This window comes from Pagrus pagrus (assembly GCF_965226575.1).
Source record: "Pagrus pagrus genome assembly, chromosome: 1".
NCBI classification, from domain to species: Eukaryota; Metazoa; Chordata; class Actinopteri; order Spariformes; family Sparidae; genus Pagrus; species Pagrus pagrus.
Genome location: NC_140185.1, coordinates 34,576,687 through 34,600,822, shown reverse-complemented (window position 1 = coordinate 34,600,822; position 24,136 = coordinate 34,576,687). Strand labels below are relative to the sequence as shown.

General features: G+C 40.5%; 1 protein-coding gene across 2 annotated transcripts; it reads right to left on the bottom strand.

Annotated features, from left to right (window-relative positions):
• Positions 1–1,401: 1,401 nt before the first annotated feature.
• Positions 1,402–15,707, bottom strand: pepd (peptidase D). 2 transcript variants are annotated; one of them, XM_084354719.1, is made up of 15 exons: positions 15,641–15,707; positions 12,735–12,918; positions 12,188–12,315; positions 11,034–11,097; positions 8,794–8,841; positions 8,349–8,410; positions 7,590–7,634; positions 6,691–6,766; positions 5,698–5,744; positions 5,130–5,198; positions 4,221–4,298; positions 3,953–4,101; positions 3,540–3,724; positions 2,746–2,937; positions 1,402–1,876 (listed from the first exon to the last, which is right to left on the bottom strand). In XM_084354719.1, the coding sequence occupies exons 1-15, from the start codon at positions 15,655–15,657 to the stop codon at positions 1,748–1,750; spliced, it is 1,473 nt and encodes a 490-aa protein (XP_084210845.1). In that variant the 5' UTR covers positions 15,658–15,707; the 3' UTR covers positions 1,402–1,747. The 2 variants fall into 2 exon arrangements, with proteins under 2 accessions (XP_084210845.1, XP_084210846.1); XM_084354720.1 differs by having other exon boundaries at positions 12,739–12,918.
• Positions 15,708–24,136: the final 8,429 nt, after the last annotated feature.

The window sequence follows — 24,136 nt, the reverse complement described above, 5'->3', positions numbered from 1 at the left end:
AAAATCACTTGACCGGACACATGAAAATAAAAAAATCACTCGACCGGACACATGAAAAATAAAAATCACTCGACTGGACACATGAAAAATAAAAAAATCACTTGACCGGACACATGAAAAATTAAAAAAATCACTCGACCGGACACATGAAAAATAAAAATCACTCGACCGGACACATGAAAAATAAAAATGTCACTCGACTGGACACATGTCAGTGTTTGGTTTGTCTGTTCTGGGCTACTGTAGAAACATGGCGGTACAACATGGCAGACTCAGTGGAGGAGGTACATGTAGATTTAAAAGGCTCATTCTAAAGTAACAAAAACAAAGACTAACAGCAACATTACCAGAAACTGATAACTAACGAGGATGAGCATGATTATTGTCAACTTAAATCAAATTCAATATTAGATTAATCAGCAACAATCAGCAGCATGACAGCCTGGCAGTGATGCCAATTAAACACACAACTGATTCCTTCAAAGGAGGCTTCACAGCAGATGTTCCCGCCGTCTGTATTCTGTCCTCGCTGCACGGACATTTTATTTTTTTAAATATGAAAGATGGGCTTTCTTTTTCATTTTTTATTTTTTTAGTAGTGGGTTAGGGTTAGGATATATATAATGTAAGGTTTTCAAAAGTTGACCATGTCAGAGATTCAGTTTTCGGTGTACTGAAGTTCGTAAAAAATCTGGTAGAATGAGCCAGATGTTAATATCCTTATTTGGTTCAGCCTTAATGCAGTGGGACAGGGAGTTTTTGTGCTCGTAGCTGAAGTGTAAACCGTGAGAGGAACCGTGTTACTCAGAGCTTTCAGATGTCAGCAGAGAGATGGTGCACAGAACACACACTGCAACAGTGCCTCCACAGTGGGCATAGGTTTAAATTCAAAAGACATATAGTGCCCCCTGGTGGCCAATACCTGCAAGTGTGTATATTACATTTACGTCATCTCTCCCACCTTTAATACATTTTCTGTAATATACTTTGCTTTAACATCCAACTGAAGACACCTCACAACTGTTTTAACATTGTAAACTATATATAAACACCATGAAGAACACCACCAACCTTGGCTGTCATAAAGTTACAAGGAAATTATATATTTTAGTTCAGTTATTATTAAATTGGAGTTATGAAATCAACCAAGTAATTTATAAAATCCCATTTAAAACCAAGACTGTTATCATTCCCTCACCCTTGGCCTCTTTTCCTTTGTGGTTATTGAACAACTTAGTGGACGTCAGTGGTGTTGCAACAAATACATCCTGGAAGTTCCACTTCTTCTAATAATTTACATCTCGATTAAATGTTTCTTTGTTTCTTTATCTTAAAGAGGTCCAATAATTGATTTGCTTGAAACCGTCTTACAATACTGAAAGAATACTCTGCTGCACACAGTTGCAAATTAAAAATGTTTTAATTTCATTTCACAGCATTTTTTTATGAATCCATTTTTACAAAGAGAAAATATAAGAATAAGAATTATTTTAAAAAAGTACATTTCTTTTTCCATGAGGCACAGAAATTAACACTTCATGTATTAAGGTGGAGTTTGTCCCTTCAAGTGCCTGCGAACGCTGAGCACAATTTTAAAAACATTATGATATTAAAGCTTAATAATAATCTTGATTTTTGTGATACGTGAGACATGAGTGTAAGAGAAATGAAGAAGATTCTTTGTTGTTTATCTGCAGTAATTATTGAAGTTGCAGCGTACAGCTCAGACTTTGCTGCGAGACGTCACTCAGACAACGGGGCTGAAGGGTTTTGCGGGGTCCGCCATGAAAGCCTCGATCTCCTCCACGGTGCGAGGGACGCAGGTCAGCAGCTCTATACCGTCTGCCGTCACTGCAATGTCGTCTTCAATGCGAACCTGAACACGGCAAAGACACAGTCGGTCATACAGGAAACATTCAAACACGGTCATTGCAAAAATAGAGACACGCATAAGAATTCATATGATGATCATTAGCTCCACCAGTCACTAAAAATCCTAAACTCATGTGGCAGAAGTGATCCTGAAGAAAAATGTTAAGTGTGAAGGTGCCACAGCTCTAACAGGAATGTTCAACTTCTCTTGTCGTAATATGAATCATCATTAATATCATGTGATTTAGGATAACTCATCAACTTAATAACTGAGACAGAAAGTCCAACAGGGAAAGATACATGAGCTGTTCAACAGTGACTCCTGCGGAAGACAAATCCACTGTTTTGCCATTTTATGCACTGAGGTGTCAAAGCGTACCTGTGATCATTCATGTTTCCTTCAGTTCAGAAAGGTTTTAATGAATACCTTTAAGTCTGTTAGGGTTAGGGTTAGGGCTACGACCTGCCTTGAGGCTTTATAAAAATGTCATGATTTCCTAGCCTGTCTGAATGTAATACTGTACTACATTGCAGTTTTTACATTACTTGATAGCAGTAGTACTCCCCAAGACCTGTAAACACACTTTAATGTGTGTAATTGGTGGCGTTTCCCTTCTAAGTCACATTTCTTATACATTTTAGAATCACAGTTTTACATTGGGCCTTTTGCAAAACATGAAAGTATAACAGTGTTGTCATTTTGTGGACCAAGCATCAGGGACGTGTTACCCTGCCAGCTCTCTGCTGAGCTAATTTCAGCATCATTGGCTTTGTGGCATTCATCCTGTAGACAACAAATTCAGTTCGGCGACTCCTTCGGTGAATCCAATCCAATAAAAACAACCAAATATATAACTTTGCAGGCGGACTGACCCCTCCAAAGCCGCGGAAGCGAGCCAGCTCTTGGTTATTGATGAAGCAGCTCTGGGCGGAGTTGGCCAGGGCCTGGTCCAGCAGGTGGTTGATGAAATAAATGCCGGGCTCCACGGTGAGGACCATCCTCTCCTGCACCAGGCGGCCCATCCGAAGACTCCTCAGTCCAGGCTCGTCAATACGGTCCGTCCCCTGGACAAGAGTAAAGTTTGTTCAAACTACAGCTTCACACTGACCAAAACTCCCCGAGTGCACACACAGCTACAGGACACCATTAAATTAGATTTTATGCATTTCTCAAGTGTTAAATATTCTTTGTGAATCAGTTCTTCAAACAGCAAAATATCGATGGCATCTGTGCGGTTTGTCATGTATCCACAGACTGAATGAGCTCTGCATTTATATTCATGGAGTCCTGCTTCACAGTGCACTTCCCATACTGACACCTTCTGCTGCTGAACACTCAGCAGTTCCACTGCAGCTTCAGTGGGTTAACAGTCTTCTATATTTAGTCATCAGAAGTGCATAACTGTACAAAATCCTGAAACCATCTGTGTTCAGAGTTCAGACAACATTTCAGCTTCTCCTCTCTCCTGCCCTCAGCCTGAACTTGTTCCTGCAGCTTGGCCTCTTTTTGTTCTGCTCTCACTTCTGCTCTGACGGTCTCTCTATAATGGATGACGCATCAATATTGGAGGACCACAACTGCGTTTTCTTCCTCTACTGTCTGGAGTCCTGACTGTCTGCTTGGCTGTGATTTGGGCAATCTCAGAATGCAAGACCTCCGTTTTCACCTCAGGGTATCCTCCCACATCGTGCACGTCGATGCCCAGCAGGTGTCCCAGGCCGTGCGGCATGAAGACGGAGCCCAGGTGGACCTTCAACATGTCGTCCACGCAACCTTTCAGGATGCCGATCTTCACCAGCTCCTCCAGGTGAACCTGGTCAGCCAGGCGGTGCATGTCGGTCCACTTCACACCTTCAACACAAGCAGCATGGTTTATAAAGAACAGACAGATTATATTTATTTAATTATGTATGTATGTTGATACTGATATGTAAGTTGCAGTATGTCAGAATTGGCCAACTGTTGAAGTTGTACTTAAAACGAATATGGGTCAGTATATCATGAGAGTATCAGCTAACTACTGCTAACTACAGCATCATCACAGTAGTCAATAGTTAAACCGACTAAGAAGATGATAACCTGGTCTGATGGCAGCCATGACAGCTCTGGAGGACTTGAGGACCGCCTCATAGATGGCCTTCTGGTCTGGAGTGAACTTGCCGTTGGCTGGGAAGGAGCAGGTGATGTCTGAGGAGTAGCAGTAGTACTCTCCACCCATGTCAAACAGACTGCAGGGGACAACACATCAGAACTGGTTCAGTCAAATTCACTCCCACAGTGCGTTGTGTTTGTATCCAAAGTGTTTTTTGAGCCAAATGTTAAAAAAAAACTACTGAAGGCTACTCACCACATGTCTCCATCCATAATTGTCTTGTCATTGGGAGCCCCAGCATGGCCGTAGTGCAGAATGGAGGAGTTGTTGCCGCTATCATTAAACAACAACAACAACATGTGAATTTAAAATCATGGAGAAACACATTTTAATGAACATATTTCAGTACAGCATCAAAAGGATTCCAGTCTTTACACATTTTGTCAATGTCCTTTAACCTTTTAGCTTAGAAAACCCAGACACAGTGCATCTTTCAAGAATCACTGTGATGATCAGGTCATCATGTTATCAAGCTGTTAATTAGAACAGAAAAACAGCGTGTATCCACCGACCAATAATCCCCAGGAAGTATTCATTACACATGGCCTTTAATACAAAAGGCCGAAGGCACGATTAGCAAAAATGTCTGAAAATTCTTCACTCATAATGACGCTGCTAGCTGACAGTAACCATGCAACGAAGAGGGATCTTGATGTTGTGCTGTCCAGTGAGATAGTCGGGATTCTGCAGAGTCCAACTCTGCATCCTGCACACTTTTGTTCTTTTAGCAAAGCTCTTCTTAACAAGCAAAAACAGCTTTTTATGGTGTGTGATCTGAAGATGTGGACTGGTAACTTCTTCATTAATAGCAATAATTCTATTATACCAGCAATGTAATTAATCAATTATATAGGTTATTACTGAGGCTATAATTATGCTTCTCCAGGCTGCTCACAGGTGAACAAATATACTTGTCACTGGTGTTTGTTTTTGTCTCCGTTTGAAATCCGCCTCCAGACAGGAATTGAATCGGCCGATCAGCTCGCTTGATGCAGCTTGGAACAAGACATAGTCGAGATTTGGGAGGTGTGTGTCTTTGGACGAGCATAATTTCAGTGTCGGTCTGAAATGAACTGGGTAAACATTTGCTGAATAAAGCCTTACGTTCCACAGATACAGGTGTAGGAGGTGTGACGCATCCCTCCTTTATTGTAGCAGTAGTGCTGGAAGAGGCTGCAAAGATGACAAAAAAAAAGGAAGAAAAAGCAAACAAAAAATTTTGAGAGAGATCACAGAAAATACTAATTAGCAGTTGACTTTTCGCTGCCCTCTTCCTGACTCTGTGCTTTTTAAGAATTAATTTAGCACTCATTTAATCATCACACAGGCAAGCACATCAAACACTTGTTTGGATCTTGACAGCCTCACAACTCTAAGATGACAAACCCACATTTCCTGATTATTCTTGCTAAGCAAAAGGCAAACGAGCAAGACTGGCAGCTTATCTGACGGAAAATGATTAAAAAACAAGGCAATAATCTTACTAAAATACACACACATCAACAAAACATTCTTCAATCATCACTCAAGGTTTTATCATCATGAGACTATTTGAAGTCAAACGGGCTGCTTTAATCCCTTCACACAATGTAGATGTAACCATAGATATACAAGAGTAGATAGACATTTTATTTTTATGTCTTGTCACCGAACATGGACATGCACCACTCACCTCTCCATTTCATATTCCCTCTGCCCAGGCTTCACATGCTTCATGACCTACAGAGAAAATGTGAGATTATATGCGATGAACAGACTGAAAAACTACTGGATAAAACCGTGACTGACTCTTTTGAAATGGATCTCAATGTTCACCCCATGCACAGAGCACCAAACCCTAATAATCGTTTCTGTATGTACCTGATTGCATAATGGCTCTCTGCATGTTTTGCCTGCAAGTTTATTTAAAAAAAAAAATACTTCCATGTAATACAAAGTATGCATTAAAGTTTAAAAGTCTTGCTGATATGGGACAACATTGTCTGTATAGCCATGGGGAAGGTTATACCTGAAAATCTATCAAATATAGCAGCTCTGTGGACACATGGGGAAGACCATACCTCATTTAATGAGTCTAATAAATAATAATGGCAAGGAAAAACAATATTGAATTGTTAGGGTAAGTGATTTCAGAGGAGTTTAGGGGCACCACAGTAGCTCAGCTGGTAGAGCGTGTGCCCCAGGTACAGAGGCTGCGTCTTCACTGCAGCGGCTCAGGGTTCGAGTCCGACCTGTGGCCCTTTGCTGCATGTCATCCCCCCGTCTCTCATTTCTCATATCTATCCCTATCAAATAATAAAGCCATAAAAAGGCCCCAAAAAACTTAAAAAAAAAGAGTTTATTCATGGCGATAAAGTGAAATCCTGTGCAGAAGTCAAATACTGCTTTAATGTTACAGCTTATTGGTCAAAGGCTATCTCTGTTAACTGCTGCCCTCAAAGCTACTGGATGAAGTTAAAATCAATGGCATTTAAACAGTTTATAGGCTGAAAGGGTGCTGACATCTTAAATCCTCTGGGGGAGTTTTAAACTCAATAAGCTGCTTGACACTTTGATACTTTGGGGTGTTTAGTTTTGTGCCCTGAACTATAATTTACTTTTTATTGTGTAAAAGTTTAAAATATACCATTTTGGGTGCGCTTGCAGATGCTCTGAAGGATCTTACCATTTTGTGGGCGTCACTGGAAATCCTGTTGGTGTAGCGCAGGACCTCCAGCTCCATATCAGTCTTAGTCAGACGGCTGCAGACACACAAAGAAACAAGAGGTGAGAGACCAGCTCTCTTATCACACTGGCAGTTTATCGATGCACAGTGTGATGAAGGTACGGCCAAACAGTAAAGACAATTCAAACAACCCTCCCTTTAAGCTAAAGAAATAAAGTTTTTATACTGACGGCTGACATTTGAGGCCTGATGTGTCTTGAATTATCAGTGGGAAACTCATAACTGACTGATGAAAATGTTCAAACAATAAAATGTAATACAATCTTTGATTTAAATCCAACACCATATTTAAACTCGCCTGCTGATCTTGATTTGTGACAGGGAAGTGATAGCCGCACCTTACATGGTTAAATGCTCTGAAGTAGTAATGATTTTCACAATAATAGAAACAAATCACAAAGCACTGATAACCAATAGCAACAAGAAAGAGGGAGAAAAAGCCCATTAAAAGAAGGCCATGCGAGCTCTGCAGAGTAGCGGGGGCAGAGAGGTACAATCAAGTCTTTCTCCACGGGAGGTGTGCCTGAAAAACATTCCTCCTCATTTCAGAAAATGTCAATTCATCTGGGAGGCTGCAAACTCTAATGCCAAGGACAACTGAGCGAGCACGAAGTCCATTACGTCTGCACGGACTGACTTCAGATTCTTTAAGGGGAAAAAAACAAGCCAAAGAAAAACTCCTGTGTCTGACTGCAGACACAATTACCTGACTGGGCAGATGCAAGGTTTGGGAGCTAAAAGTAGCAGAATAACTGAATGTGCCTTTGTAGGAAGAGTCTTTTCTCATTGTGCACTGGCTTTTATGAATAATATTATAAAAACATAATTTAATTACTTACCATTCCACAATGACTGGGTGCAAAAGAGTGTTGTTCACTTGGAAGCTGATTAAAAACAAAGAAAGAGCAACACTGTTATTATAAATAAAGCTTTGAATAAGAAATGTCTCTCTCTTCCCTCGGTTCTGTTTGTTCTCCCCACGTCCGCTTTCTCATGTTGTCAAAAATCCAGACAGTCACAATTATGATGTCGCCATACTTGACCAATGGATGGTCAGGATGTCTAGGCAGACTCAGCTGAGTGTTTCTGCTGGCTTTACCCCACCAGCAGCAGCAGCTACACTCCGGGGAGATCCTGACTTATTTCCTATCTTTATATGGGCCTTTGTTAAGAAGATGCTTCACATCAATGGAGCCTAACTGCCAACATTTTTTCCCTCATTTGCCAACCTCAATTTATACTGTTATACAGTTTTATTGAAATGCAAATGGTTATATTAGCTTTGAATTAAAGTCTATGAGACTTGTTTGTCAAAGCAGTGAGGGTCACAGTGTAGAATAGATAAAACGGTGTAATGTATGCGGTTCAAAAAAGAACAAAGACTAGCTTAGGACAACAGTAACATTGCCATTAATTGATAACTAACAAGGAAAAGTACGATCGTTTGTTTAATTAAATTATATTAAGAATTAGGTTCATCGGCAACAATCAGTATGCATGACAGGTTGCTGCATCCTTGGCTATAAAAGAAAAACAACAATAAACTCCACAGACAACGTATAATTATGTTAATGCAAAGTAACGGCAATTAAACATACCGACTAATTCCTTCAAAGGAGGCTTCACGGCAGGTGCTCCCGCTATCTGTATTCTGTCCACGCTGCATGGAAGAAAAACAAACAAGTGAAGAGAAATGACATCAACAAAAAGTGCATTCAAATGTCAATACAGCTCATTCGATTCTGACAGCTGTCAAATTAGTAAAAAAGGAGTTTATATTTATTTGCAATAGCAGATATTTTGTGTCAATGTTAACAGTGTGAGCTGGCAGCGAACATCAGGCAAGGTGTGGTGGGGTGAGGCAAACCCACTGGACCTTTGAAAGACAACCGTCCTTACAGTTCACCACACCTGAAGAATTGGATCTGTGATCAGTCATCTGATATTAAGTTAACCTGTATACATAACTAGCTGTTATCAGGAAGGAATGATTGATGCACTGCTCTAACTCAACGCTACAATACAGAGTAGCCATCAGCATACCAGTGTCAGGAGAGTAGCTGGTTTCAGGTTGGACAGGACATCGGCGATCTGCAGGGAAACAGAGAGGCAGTAATTAGAGGACTGAGACAGACAGCGGAGCGGCAGAGACAACAGGCACCAGTTTTCTTCTGCTCTCAGGCTGCAGAATAAAGGTCACTCTGGCAGACGCTGTTGTGGCTACGTGGCCTCTGTGGTACTCAGCAGCACACTGAAAGACGAACCCAAGCGACTTTATTACTCCTCTGCCAACAGCCTAAATGTCAGACAACAGATCCCTGACTCAGTGTTCACAGACGATGTGGTGACATTTGAGCAATCTTATTATTAACACCACTAAAATTAATTTCTTAATATATAAAAAAGCCCTCCCTAAAAACACACAGACCCAAATCAATTTGCTGCTTCACTTTGTGACATTGGAATAATTACTATCATGCTACAAAGTTTTAAATGCCAGTCCGGTGATGTCTTTATCTAACAATGGTTCCAATGATTAGCTGCAACAATAACTTCAACCTGTAAAAAAAGAGGCTGCCTCAAGAATTTAATTTGTTACAAATCTGTTTTTGTTCATTTTATGATGAAATATTTGAGATAGTTGAGTTTTTTTAAGCAAGATTAAGATTTCTGCATGTGCCAAGTAAAGCCAAATAAAAGAAGTTTGCAGAGCAATGGTGATTTTTCTGAAATAAAACAGAACCTGAAAAATCAGTGGACAGCAGGTTTTTTTTTGTATTAAATGGCTGACTTGCAGCTTTACAAGATGGGTCTGAGAATGCAAACTTGTTGCACATCCCTAAAATATCAGCACAGATCCACAAATATGGATCTCAACAAAACTCTGCCAACAATAACTCATGAAGGTTAACACCAGCCAGACACTTACAAAAGGATGGAAAAACACCTCATTCACATTTTTCTCCACAAACTGCTGCGTTCAACAATTTAAAGGTGAACCACTTGCATGCTAAGCAGGGCAATGCTGATAAAAGTGTGTGTGCACAACATCTTCCATGTGTGAGCGTTTCAAAATTAGAAATCTGCTCAAATATTCATGACCTGGTTCTGATAAAAAGACTATTTTAGGTGCTTCCGTAGGCAACATTGCCGAGTGAATGCTGATCACCTGCAACTACTTTCTTTGTCTGGCAGTATCAGCAATTATTATTTGATTTTATATCACACTGCATTACTGAGCTGCTGTGGCTTCATGGAAGAACTGGCTGTTACTTGTGATAGTGGTAATTTGAAACTAAACCTGCGACTAATTAGGAAATCTAACACCTCAGGCAGGTGTGCAGATGTAAAAAAAAATAAAATACCTGAGACGTCATCAGCAGGATGAGTCATTGCAAGGTCACAGTGTATAATAAAGAAAGAGCATACAACTGAGAGTGATCATTTAAGATTAGGCATTAGTTGGTCATTAAATCCTGTCGTGTTATAGTCAGATTATATTATCATGATTTATCAACCTCCACACCTCCAAAATAGCTCTGGAGCCGTCAACCCTCCAACATGGCTCCCATGGGAACCTGCAGTCACCACTTACACACTGTTTTCCCAAACTCTCAAAATAGGCAATTACAGAAAGCCTGAGCAGAATGTATATTTAGACTAGGCTGTTAAAATGACGAGAATGAAGCTGCAGCTTACAAATTTAAAATAGACTTCAAAATAAAAGTCCCCCGGGGAATGTTGGTGGTAATCTCTGTCAGAGGTATACACACACACAAATCCACAATCCGGCTACTGTCCACATTCTCTCAGAAGATAAGCATTGATGTTATGGATGCCCCCAGAGTTTTCAAGTGTGTGCACATGCCCAAAACATTCAATCACATGCAAACTCAACCTAATTGTTAATGTACATTTTAAGCTCTTTGAATAAAACAGTGTGGCGAGTATGTATGGCAGAAAATAATTACATCTTACTGACACCTTCTAGTGCCGGAGATCCAAGAACAAACTCAAACCAGATATTGGACCTACTACCTGGTGCCACACATCTTTGCCAGAAGGTTGAAATAAAAGACTGATGACTTTCACCTTTAAAAACAGTCTGTGGAAGCACTGGTGTCCTTTGCTTTGACTTCATAGCTCAGTGACTGAACATCAAGGTTCAGTTACTGCAAGGAAAAAAGGTCACACACACACGCACGCACGCACACACACACACACGCACGCACGTACACACACACACAGGCTGTAAAGACCAGCAGCCACACAGGCAGACTTACGTCACAGGCGTAGTGCACCTCATCAACAGCATACTTCGCCTTGAAGTGCTCTTTGGGGAAGATCCTGCCAAAACATGCAAAACACACAACAGGTTAAAAAAAAAGAAAAAAAAGTCCAGTCAACAAACAAAAAGACCGTCCCTTTGATTCCACCGGGCACGTCTATGTTATCTGGCATGTGTACAACACTGTTTTGTTCTGACGTACCAGCTGCTCCATATCCTGCTGGGACTGTATCCGAGGTGGAGTGTCATGCCTGCCTGATATTTGAGTTGCTCAGAATGTGTTTATTTTGTTATTTTGTCTTTGATTTTAGTGCCTCTACTGTGGCTGAGTCAGCTACATAATTAAACTGTTTCATTATTTGTCTGTTTTAAGTGTGTTTATTGTTAATATTTCCAACTTTGTTGTGCTGTAGATCTACGTGGGTTGTTTTATTTTGAAAATCGACCAGATGCACTCCGTCGTTCTGCTGTCCGACTTCTTGTCTGGCTCAAACTGCTCTGTGCAGCTTGAAACGGCTGCGGTCTGCTTCTGGCAGACTTGGCGCGTATTAATTGCGGAGCAGAGCTTCTGGGACGCTGCTTAAACGTACCGTGTCGCAGCAGGTGGAAACACAAGCATTGTCTAGAACGGCTGCGATCGGCTCCAGTGGCCGTAACGTGGCGGAGACGGGCCCGTTGGAATCTGGGTGTAAGCATTGGAAGTCATCAACTTCTGAAAACAATAACTGAGTACTCAGTTGTATTCTCAAAGTTGTATTTTTGTCCATTTTTAAGGAGGATAAATAATTACTGAAACAAGCAATAAATAAGTAATTTAAAAAAACAATAAATGCAATGTTTTTGCTCTTCTTTTACATGTGTAGTGTGTGAACTGGAAATAGGAGGCTTTGTTATCAGTCTAATCAAAATATGCCTGAGGTGGTTTGAGTGATGACTAAACTAAAGTCTAAAATGGTTCCCGTTTGGCTTTTACAATACATAACCTAAATACAAACACTCATATAAAACATATTTGTGCTGGGTGTTAAAGATCCAACTGTGTAGCACATGAATGTCAACCTTTTCTTCAAGTTAGAGCTCACAGCTATGGGCCAGCTGGTGGTGACTGCTGGCCATGTACACAGCTCTTTGAAGATTAGTGTGACTCACTCTCCCATCCAAGTAGCATAGCTTTCAGGCAGTTTGGGAACAAAAAGGAAGGATTTCCCAGAGTCCACATCAATGGCTCCATAACAGTCAGGCTCGGTTACTCCAAAAGCCCAGTGGAAGAAAGACTCCTGCAGAATAGAAGGAATCAGCCAAAGCATTAGTGAGGGAGATTATGATAGTCAGCTAGAAGAGAAAGTTAGCCAAGTCTGCTCTATTATAGAAGACAAAATAAGGTGTTGTCCTTGATTAGGGCAGTTAGGCCAAGAGAGGTGAATAAAGAGCTCGACAACAAATAAAACTTTTAATGTACCCATTGATTTTAGTAACAAATCGCAACCTTAAGAAGGAGTGTTGGACAATCTTTGATCATAGAAGTGATTTATCTGCAGGATGGCTGACCTACATAATTTTGACAGAGACAGGAGGGTAACAAATGAAACTCAGAGCTGGACTTGACAAGTTTTTGTGGGTGCTGTCGGGATCAGGCATCTGAGAGCACCTGAGCATCTAAACAACACAGGACATGAGTCAACTGCAGACTACCTACCTGCCTGAATAGGAGATCTGTGTCCGTGCAGTACCTCTGCTTCTGCTCTCCACCCTGCAGCACGACCACTGACTGCGGCACCACTCCGTCTTTGGCCCTCAGCCCTGTGCATAGCCGTCGACGGTTCTCTGCAAACAGGGCAGCAGACACCCTGAGGGTCTCATTACCCAGCCAGTAGATGGATCTTAAAAAGGACAGGGAGACAGAGGTTAGGGGGCGTAGTAGTTGGAGAGACTGAAACTCAACTAGGGGTTGATGATCACGCATACACAATCTACTTGTCAGGTGAATTGCAGAGATTACAGTATTGGATGTTCTCTTACTTATCTTTCCAAACTTCACATATAACTTCACTGACAAACCGATCAGCTTTACCTGAACATACCAATAGCGTGATGTAGCCAACTAGAGTGCTATGCCCATTTCACAAATTACTTCATGTGGCTCTTCCTTGAGCAACATATTGTAAATAATGCACTGTGACTTATGGCTACAACATGGGGAGCTTGTGCCAAAAGAAATACTGTGTCTTCATGGTGCAGATGGAGAAATTAATTGGGTATTTCATGTCCAACTATATTGCATTTTAGGATGTTGATGATTATTGAGATTAAAAGGATTGTGATATTACATTTTGGCTAGATCGCTCACGCCTCCCCTCAACTGAAGGACTCCGGGTCTGGATTAAGATTGCCCTGTCACAAGGAATACAACCCTAAAATGACTTTAACTATCCTCACTGTCCCTTCCATCGCAGTTATTCTCCAATTTTTCCCACTGCTTATTCTCAAAAGTACAGTATAACAGCTGCAGTGTGAAGAAACTTCACTTAATGTCTTTTGACTCATTGAGCTGAAGATGTTATGGTTCACTCGCAGGCACACACACACACAGCAAGGAGAGGGGACCCATTATGTTTTAAGCTCTGTCGGGAGGTAATCCTCAGGATTTGGCCAGTACATTTCAGCATGAAGAGGTGGGCGAACCCACTGCCTTCAGAATGAGCGAACACAGAGATATAGACAGATAGACATGCTTTTAAGTGATGGTTTTGGTTCTGAACTTGATCTCTGGCCCTAGCTTTGTGGATAAGATAACAAACATATCCAGTGTACCAAAGGTTAATCCATAATCTCATAGTATTTTATGGCTCAGCGATTTCTGTACCATTCACTGCTGGCTGAGTATCCAGGTGTAAATGCGTATCTATGAGGACGGATCATCCCAGGTGAGGTGGGGAATGACGGTATTGAGGAAGGCAGACACAATTATGTCATATAACAGTTAAAATTCCCTGCTGGCAATAGCCCAAGAACAAAAAACACCTTGTAAATGTATTAAACTATGTTAATTTTTAAAGGAAAGAGTTTCTGGGGTTGCACTGTATTACATAATGTCACAAGGCGCGCCTCATGTTTGCTTCCCTCTCTGGCAGAGATCACCTTATTACTGCTGATCGCTGACAACTTTATGATTACCACAGCAGATTTGAGTGCGCTTTTATCTCAGGATCACAAGAAGTCGGCCTTGGCTGTGTCGTGATCACAAGAAAAATGAAGCTTGCCCTTTTGAGATGACTAGATAATTATTTCACACAACATAATTGCTGTATGATCTTCTGCATGTCAGCCCATTAACCTCTGGATTATTTGTTCTAATTCAATGCTGCACTTCTTAAACATAAAGCAACTGTATCTCTAACAAATGCACTAATGGGTATAAAAGAACTGTGGTGAAGAGACAGCGAGTGATTTTACTACTGTCAGATGCACATCAAAAATAAAGAAATAATGCAAGGATACAGTGGATTTTCAAGATAAGTCAGTCAAAAATGACTGAAGGAGTAAGAAACATAGGGGGAGATGGAGCTCTCTTTTGTCACAGGTATGCAGGTAGAGGTCGAGAAAAAGATGATTATTATCATGAGTGACTGCAGATACATGATGCAGGTAACTTTAAACAATGTGTCATAAAAAGACTACAGCATCCAGACACAGATGACTGTCAGGAGGACTGACACACTGACAGTGAAACATGAGCAGCTTCACTGTAATGACAGGTATATATGTATAGGTAAGTATGTATAAGTATATGGTAACAAGATATTTTGACACCTGTTTCACTGCAAAAATAAAGTTTTTAGCTTTAGAAACACGTCTAATACTGCTAGATCATGTATTTTAATCTCACTGGAGGCGAGTGAGGAATTTGACTGCAAATACTTGCAAATGCTGTAACACAAAATCATCCCTCCAAATTATTTTCTTCAATATTTGTATAATCTTGTGTAATGCTTGATACTTTCATGTCTTCAGGCCTTTAAAAACACTTGAAACTAAACACTCACAAGTGTCACAAGTAGAGATTGCTTCACTTTATGGGGCTCCAAGCCAAAAAAAAAAAAGGTTGGGAACTAAGTGAATTTCCTGTCTGAATTAATGCGACTTCACTTTTTCAAGAGTCAAAATATTTCTGAGCAGTAAGCTAACGGATCGCAGCTACAGTTGGGTAAGCTAGCACCAGAGTTTTAGCTGTTTTTAAAAATTATCTCTTGAATTAAAGTGGCTGTTGTGAAAATGTGTTCCTGAATATTTTTTTTTAATATAAACAGTTGCGGATATATGCAACACATCTCTTCAAATATCAATCGTGTGGAAAGTTCAGTTACTTCTCGGGAAGATAAACTTGAAGACATTTTGTTAGTAGTTAACAGACTAACGGAGACAGTGCACTAACGGTAACTTACACATTAATAATCAGACGCGTTTAGAGAAATAACGTCTTTATGTTGCGGTGGACTCAAAGTAAAAGCCAACACGACTCTATTTATGACATGACTGAGAATAAAATACATGTAATAGTATTTTTGTAAAGCGCTGTCAGAAAAATCAGAAGCGACAACTCACTGTGGTGCGGCAGCCATGTTGACGTGCAGGTCCAGACTGTCACGTGCCGCCTGGAGTCACGTGACTTTTGTTCGGCTCGAATCAGCTGACGTAGCAGTGTGCTGCGTTCACGAGTTCAGGAAACAGCAACTTCTTCGCATCGAGAGCCTTTTATGGTGTTCAGTTTTTCTTTTCTTCTCCAAACTGGGCTGTCGTTAACAAAGTGCTGAGGTCAGGGAGACAAAAAGACCATGACACAAATCAAAATCACCTAAGTAGAAGAAAGAGGGTCGAAACAATGCAGGCACCATGAGCTACTAGTGAAAACACCCGTGAAAATCCTTCACCCCCTGAATGCCACATCATTGCCAGTACTGTGGTTGCCAAATACAATACAGTACAACAAGAGAGCAGCAAGTACAGTTATCTGATTGAATCATTCAAAGGGTAAATTTATCGTCATTTATATTTAAAAAAACAAAAGACTGTTTAAACTCCTCGTGTCCTGCTACTTTTTAATTTTTTTAAAAATGTATTCATATATATTTCTTTGGCTCAGGAGTCTCGCTGCCTTGGGAATGAAGCTGCTCTGTAGTCTGGTGGCACGGCAGCAGTTACTTCTCTTGTCAGATGGCAGCAGGGTCACTTGTCACTTCACCGATGTCACTGATGCTCTGTAGTTGGGTACCACTGATGATATCATGTATACACTTCAAGGTTTTTGCCACGTTATTACATTTTTGGCTACAATCATAGCTAGAAAGTATTACCCACTGAGGGCTACAGTGACTAAACATGTAAACAGAGCCAGCCCAAGGCTTTATGGGGCCCTAAGCAGAATTCATTTTGGGCCCCCCCGCCCCCAAACTATTAACTATATATTTTCCATGCTCCATCGTTGGTCCACTCTACATATAACACAACCATACTGATGGCTTACTGGTCAGCTGGAAAGTATGAAAATAACAGCAGACAATGCATCGACTGTAAACAAGTTAACTATTTTAATGAAATGTGCAGAACAGTCAACTACAAAGAAATTGTTTCGTACATAAAAATGGTAAATGTAAAGTATGTAAAATGCAAATGTAAAATAAATAATAATATACAACAATATGAAATAAATTAAATAGAAACTTAAAAAATGAACTGGATGAAATGGAGATTGATTGACATGATTTAACCAGTAGTATGGACTTCAGTCTGTTAAAATAATAACAAAATATGTTGTTTTTCTTTTGTACGATTACCACTGATATAACATATCACACACACTAAAAATATATATATTTATCAACCTGTCATGTGTGACATTTCAAGAGCTGCAGGTGCCGTGGCCCCAAACAACCACCTAGTTGGCTTATTGCTTGGGCCGGCCCTGCATTATTATTTATTAGATAAATGCAGGTAATATAATATAAATGGACTATAATAAAGAACTACACATGCAGACACCATCCAGCTCTCAGCTCTGTTTGCTTCATTATCATCAAGCTAGATCTGCAGTTATACATTATATATATTTTTTAATTGAAAAGAGGAATAGCACGATTAAGACACCTGACCTTGTCGTTACACAGGCGATCTGCTTTCGGTTCTTCTTTTCTCTTTTTTTTTTTGTCATGTGCTGAGGAAGCTAAATTTTCCATGGTCATGAATACAAATAAGCCCCCACTAAGAGAATTAGGACATGTTGTATAATCTACAGGGAGCGCACAATGTGTTTATTTTTTCACATGCATACGTGGTGAGAATCTAGTATGCAATAATTATTTATTAATATATATATTTTTGATGGGTCTTAGCTAGTGACGGCTGTGTTTATCATACAATGCACCAGATTTCATTGTTTACAAGTTAGAAGTGGACTAAATAATGTGTCATGTTCAACGTATCAATCGTCTAAGGGTTAAGAAGCACCACTTAAACACATAAGACAGCTCACACTCTCCTCTGATTCGCTTCCGCAGTGGTGCTTTTACAGTGGAAACAGTAGGGGGAGATGGAGCTCTCTTCTGTCACAATGCAGGTAGAGGTCGAGAAATAATTAATTATTATCATGAGTGACTGCAGAAACATGATGCAGGTAACTCTAAACAATGTGTCATAAAAGACAGCATCCAGACACGGATGACAGACTGTCAGGAGGACCGGCACACTGACAGTGAAACATGAGCAGCTTCACTGTGATGACAGGTAGATGTATATAGTAACAAGATATTTTGACACCTGTTTTACTGCAAAAATAAAGTTTTTTTTAGCTTTAGAAACACGTCTAATGCTGCTAGATGGAAGTTATCTTTAATGTATTTTAATCTCACTGGAGGCGTGTGAGGAATTTAGCTGCAAATACTTGCAAATGCAGTTTGTCCTTGTCTAAACTCATGCAAAGTGTTCAGTCATTATGTGGACTTCATATTTTGCAAAAAAAAAAGAACTAACGAGTGAATTCTTATTTTAGATTTCTAGATATTATTAAAAAGGCTCCTGACCTTTCCGACACCCTCTCTGCCAGTGTGGGCTCAGCTAAATGAGGCCGTTGCTCTCTCTAAGTTGTGTCTAATTTAAACCAGAGGCAGTTTTCCCCTCATTATTTTCATGTGAATACAACGGACACTTTTGAAAAGAGCAAAGTACAATCCAATTATAGGCGTCCTCGTATTTCTTGCAAAATACAATAAACTTACAGAAAAGTCGGATTAGTTCATAGACAAATCAATGGCTTGATTCACACTCCACAAGAATAAATCCTAATGTGACTCACATGTAGTTGTTCTTCCTCAGTGGCCCCTCTGGCACAGAGGAAGTGTCTTCTGCTGGAAGTACAAAGGAGGACCCTGGGACGCCAGGCGTCAAGCCACCACTGTCACTGTAGACTGAGTGCCAGTTCCCCTGCATCCTAAATTTTTATCTCTAGTGCCAGCTGTAAGTTGTGCTGATACAGTTGAACTGCTCAGCTTTGAACCCTTGACTTTACCCCTTGCGGGTGTTGGACATTTGCAGTGGAAGGAGGAGCATCTTCAAAGACACACAGGACAACAAAGGGCCAAAAATAAATGAGAGAAAGTCGGGTGGCTGAGAAGCATAACATTTCTGGTAAAGGAAAAAAGTTCAGCAGCGATGGTTGTTATTAGGAAGTTGCTGGTTTCTCTGCTCAAACACTCTGATTTCTTCCCACTTAGTTTCTAACCACTTCCCTTGAGCAAAACACTTAACTTAACGCTTAACAAGCAAGACAGAGACTGTTGAAGGCGGCTCCAAGATATCGAGAATGTTAACTTTATTCCTACTTCCCTACAAAACTGCTTCCAAGATCCTTTTCTTAAAAATATGTTGCTCTTGGTCAACATTTTTCAATTAAATGATGTCTAACTAACCTTCAGTAAATACTGTAAATACAGAGGCAGAATATGCCTCCCTCTTATCCACATGGGAAGCAGAGTTTGCCACTTTGGCCCAAATATCCTCATTTGGAGAACAAAGGTATGGATTATAATTATGTGGTAAGTTTCTCTGAGCAATTTGATAGTTTTTATCCATTTCAAGTTCAATTTTAATCATCATAAATCCAACATGACCGACATACAGACATTTTTACTTTTCAAGCCGACGGGACGAGAGAGACATCCTCAAAGAAGAGATCAGATCACTTCAAGTTTCCTCCAGAAACTAATTCTATCCTTCTCCTGCAAAAAAATGCTTCAGTCAATTAGGCAGATAGTGGAGTCTGTCGAGAAGCACAATTGACTTGGATTACTTCCTCTCTTCAGATGACCAGAAGAGGGTTTAATTAAAACACAAAAACGCTGCCTGAATGCAGTCGGACTCTGCTGAGTGGGTTCTTACTGTAATACCCCTCTGGTGAGAGTGTCATAAAGGAATAAGTGATTACAAAACCCTTAATTATTCAAATACATTTAACACCTTTTAAAGGGAGACTGTTTTAATATTACTGACGTCACTATTATTTTGCGAAACAGTACAATTTCTAGATTATAGCAACACGGGGACACAGACAACGTGGATACAATCTGAGTTTGAATTTCTTCTCCAAAACTACCAAGTGCCCCTTTAAACAAATTAATTAATGCATAAATGTAGGCAATCGCTCAGTTTTTAGTTCGTGCGTGACTATCAGCCAAATGAAAATAAAAATTGCACGGCGGAAGAGACAGTTTTTCTTGAAACTGCTGCTGGATGACAGTGTGAAGCTTAACTTGTAGCGGAGAACTCAGGTGTGAAGGCGAGCAAGAATATGAATGTGAATGAGGGGAAGTGCTGAAAAAAGAAGCAGATATACAAAAAATATCTTCTTGAAATTAAAATGAGCTTGTGGGCACATCTACACCACTCTGCTCTTAACTAGATATGACAGACTGCTGTTCTTAATTGAATTAAAACCATAGCTTTATCAGATGTAGAATTAATACGATTTCTTTCGGCCTATAGGAGGAAAACTCTGCAGGAGAAGCAGCAGAGAAAGAGGACTGAAGATTACCTGAAGTTTGCTTTAAGGTGATACACAGGACGCACTTTAAACTGTGTATATGATGACAGCGGTCCGAGATCTGAGAGGATGCTAATCACCTCAGAGCGGTCTTGTCTTCATCATCTAAAAAACACTATCTTCCTCCCTCGCCCCTCCTTCCCTGGTCTGCGGCTTTAAGACGTTACAAAGTGCTCTTTAATCATCACACAAGCAGACACATCAGACACTCACACTCCTGCTGTTCTGACCACTCTAAATTAGAAATCGGTTTGTCTTTGACAAGATGTGAATGAATGACACATTGCATGTCCGATCCTGTGCATGACCTTGGACTTCTTTCACCCAATTCAAGACAAAAAGCTGTATTTATTATATTTGTCATGTAACATTTGAGGTTTTTCTGATATTATCTACAATCTGTGTAGTCACAAAGCAAGGTAAGATATGAATGTGTGGTTTAAAGCACAAGCTGTAGGTCAAGGCTAATTCTTAAGATGAATCATCCTGATAAGCTAACACTTTCATTGTTCACTGATTTACAGAACAGCCCGGCACAAGAGTGCTGCTGATTTGAACATTGTGCCATACAATGCGTATAAAGTCTACCTGCACGGAAACATGGATCCCTATCTGAGCAATAACACAAAGGGCTGAGTGAACAGAAGAACAGAAAATGTAGCTAAGGCTCCCTCAGTAGGAGGTCTGTTTGAGGTAGAGTTACACTGATTAGTCGCTCCTGCAGCAAATACAGGCTAATTACAGCAACGCCCTGCACTCCAGTAATAAACCAAATCTATTTTGACAAACATGAGAACAGCGTGGGGAAGATCACACTTTTCCTCAGAGTGAAGGGCGTATAGATCAGTGATAAACCTGATATGGTGCATATTTCATGCTTCCTGACACTTGACTGTCTTGCTGTTATCTTGCTGTTACTTTTTGTGTTCTGTATTTCACTTTGTGGACGACACTGCTGTCGTTGGTTGTTTCAGATCATCATGAGCACTTTTGGCCTGAACTGTGTGGCTTCTCTGTCTCGTTTAATGTGGCGTCCCACAGAGGTCAGCACCTGGACCACTTTGGTTTTGATCTGAACCGCTGCTGTAAAAAGTATCCAAAAGTCGTACATGAGTAGAAGTAAAAATAACGTGTTAAAATATTACGTCAGTAAAAGTCTTTCTGGCAATAAATGTACGTTAGTATCAAAAGTAAAAAATAAATTAAAGATACATTTACATAACACAATACATTGTATACTTAGTCTTGACTCGGTGTCGGCGTTATCGGTGATATTCAGCATTTTTCTGATTATCATAATCAGTGTTTTAGATTAAAATAAAAATGTGCTGCTTTGGCTCTGATGCAGCACGTAATCTACAAAATAACTAGAAACTAAAGTTAACAAACAAATTTAGTGGAGTGGAAGTATAAAGTGGCATAAAATTGAAATACTAAAGTACAAACAGCTCATAGTTAAGTACAGTACTTGAGTACATGTACTTACTTACAATCCATCACTGGTGTGAACATACAGTGGTGTCAGAAATTCTGCTTGGTTATATTGAGAAATCGCTCCAACCTTTTTGATATGTGATTGGATTACATCATTAATTGGCGGGTTTAAATTTGCTTTGATTTCAGCCTTGAAAATGACCACGCAACGATGAGGCTTCAGGGATTTTGTTTCACCGCTCTACAGTATTTGCAGACCCTTTAGCCTGCTTCTACGAGATAGTTGCACAGTGTCTGTAGGATGGGAAACATTATTTGTGGCAACATGAGTGACAGTCCAAATCAATCTTGCTTTGGCAGGTGGAATTGATCTATTGAGGCCACATGCACACCGCTCCAAGGTCAGCGTACTCATGTCTTAATATACCTGCACAGACTACTCACTCATGTACGGCATCAGAAAATCCTTAAAGAATTCATCTGATCGATCTCCTTGCGTGTTTTTATTATAAAGTGGGTTTACATGTTTTTAAGCCTGCGGGACATTATTTTTCCTCAACATACAAAAAGCAGCTAATTTAGATGTTTGTACTAATTTATAATTTATCGTTGAGGTGACATTATGGATTAGCAGCTGGAAAACATGCACACAGACTAAAAACGCCAACGTACCATCACCTACTCACACTTAAAGTTTACTGAACATCAATACTAAAAAAAAAAGTTGTGTATTTGGCAAATAGAGTGCGCTGTCATCTTTATTTTGTTATGAGGCTTTCTATCCTTCAAAGTTTGACAGTCACTACCTTTGCATCCCCACGGGTGCCATGCTGGTGGCGCAAGTATGATGTGCCAATTCCTTTCCATCTGCCGAGATGCCAGAGCGAGAGACGAATGGTTCAGTGGAGTCGACTCTGCTTGTTTTCATCTTGTTAATATGCCTCTGAGAGGCGCGCTGTAGTCAGGAGACTCACTAGAGGCTGATCTCCAGAGAGCTGAACAAGATAAACATGGCTGTAGGAGGCGATGGAGACCTTCAGAGCTGCGTAAATAACCTTGCACGGAGGAGAGGACGAGTTGCTCTGCTCCGCTCTCTTTGCACAGAAGGAGCTGCTGTAGTTCGAGCTGCATTAAGCTGCAAGCCATCAAGGAGTCTAATATGAGCCAATCAAGTTCTTATGGCTGTCTTGTTAGCAAACACTTGCCAACTTAAGGGTCCATCAGGAAAAGAGCAACACTAGCTGTATGAGTTCTCTGTGTGCTGTTTGAGCCCTGCATGGTGTTGTAGTGTGAGCCGAGCTGAAGGTGGCTGATAGCTGCAGAGGTGTATCCTGGATCTGTTAGATCAGCAGACATTTTGTGCAATGGTGATAAAAAAAATATTGCTCAGTGCAACTTGAACTCAGTCTGATTTAGCTGTGTAAGATACAGAATTCATACCACAGCGTTGGAAAATTAATTGCATTAGGAGGCTGGTTTCACACCAGGGAGGTGGTCACAACCCAAAACCTTGTAAAGACAAATTACAGTGATCATTCTCTGCTCCGGTCCCTGTGCTGTGGTACTGCCTGTTCAAAGGGTTTACTACACTTAAATCACCAGTCTTTAAAATAATCCCTTACATCCTGTTTTGCAGACCGGCTCTCTCCGTGGCAACGCTTTTTAACTTCTTAACAGAGCCTCCCTTTGAACTGTGTCATTTGATGCATTGCTGAAAGAACAGAAATAATGTGTAATAATGGGTATTGGGTCATTTCCTGATCCTGATGATAAGTTAGCATTGTCTGCTCTTTTAAAAACACTACTGACCCGTTCTACTCTGCCTCTGATCTGCTGTCATGCCTCTGCCAGAGCAGGTTAAGCATGCCGGTCCTGCACTGATCGTCCACGGATGTGTTTTAAACTGGTGTCAAACTGAGTGAACGCACGCGACACATGACGTTACAATCCACTGTGGCTGTAGTCATTCATGCTGCGAGTCTGATCACAAGCTTATGTGATTGGTCACCGCAACGTGATGTCGGGGCTGAGTTGTCTCCAAAAGTTGAGTCTGTTTCAACTCTTTTGTCGCAGCTGGGTGCGTCAGAACCCCCTGCTGCCGGCACCGCAGCGTCTCTATGCATTATTCTTTTAATACTCTCACAAACTGCCTCCAAAAAACCTAAATTTATTCAGATGATCATCACGATAACTTTTAGAGATTATTAAACATGATAAACATGAGCTGGTTTATCTATTTTTGTTTATTCAACATTGTAGAGTAAAAACAGCCCTATTACCTAACTACAGCTACAAATGTCCAGTTTAGGTTATGATGATGGCTTTGGGTGACTTTTCTCCATTGTACTAAAAGCAACTGTAAACACACTGCGATACACCGTAATGATCTTGTTACTACAGGTCTTCTGGTCTTTTCGAGTCACTCGACCTCTGAAGGAGAACGACGGGATATACAGTATGAAAATAGTGGTACAAAGCCTTTTTGGCTGCAGAAGAAGAAGCAGATAAATTGCCTCCAGTGATGTCACTCTGTGGCGTTCAAGGGCCCCTGGGAACATCTGTCTCTCCTGACTCCT

Excerpts from the sequence above, each read along its gene's own strand:
- pepd (XM_084354719.1), bottom strand. Across the intron at positions 12,316-12,734 it reads CAGATCTCCTATTCAGGCAG|GAGTCTTTCTTCCACTGGGC; the intron begins GTAGGTAGTCTG and ends TCTATTCTGCAG. Across the intron at positions 8,842-11,033 it reads AGGTGCACTACGCCTGTGAC|ATCGCCGATGTCCTGTCCAA; the intron begins GTAAGTCTGCCT and ends GTTTCCCTGCAG.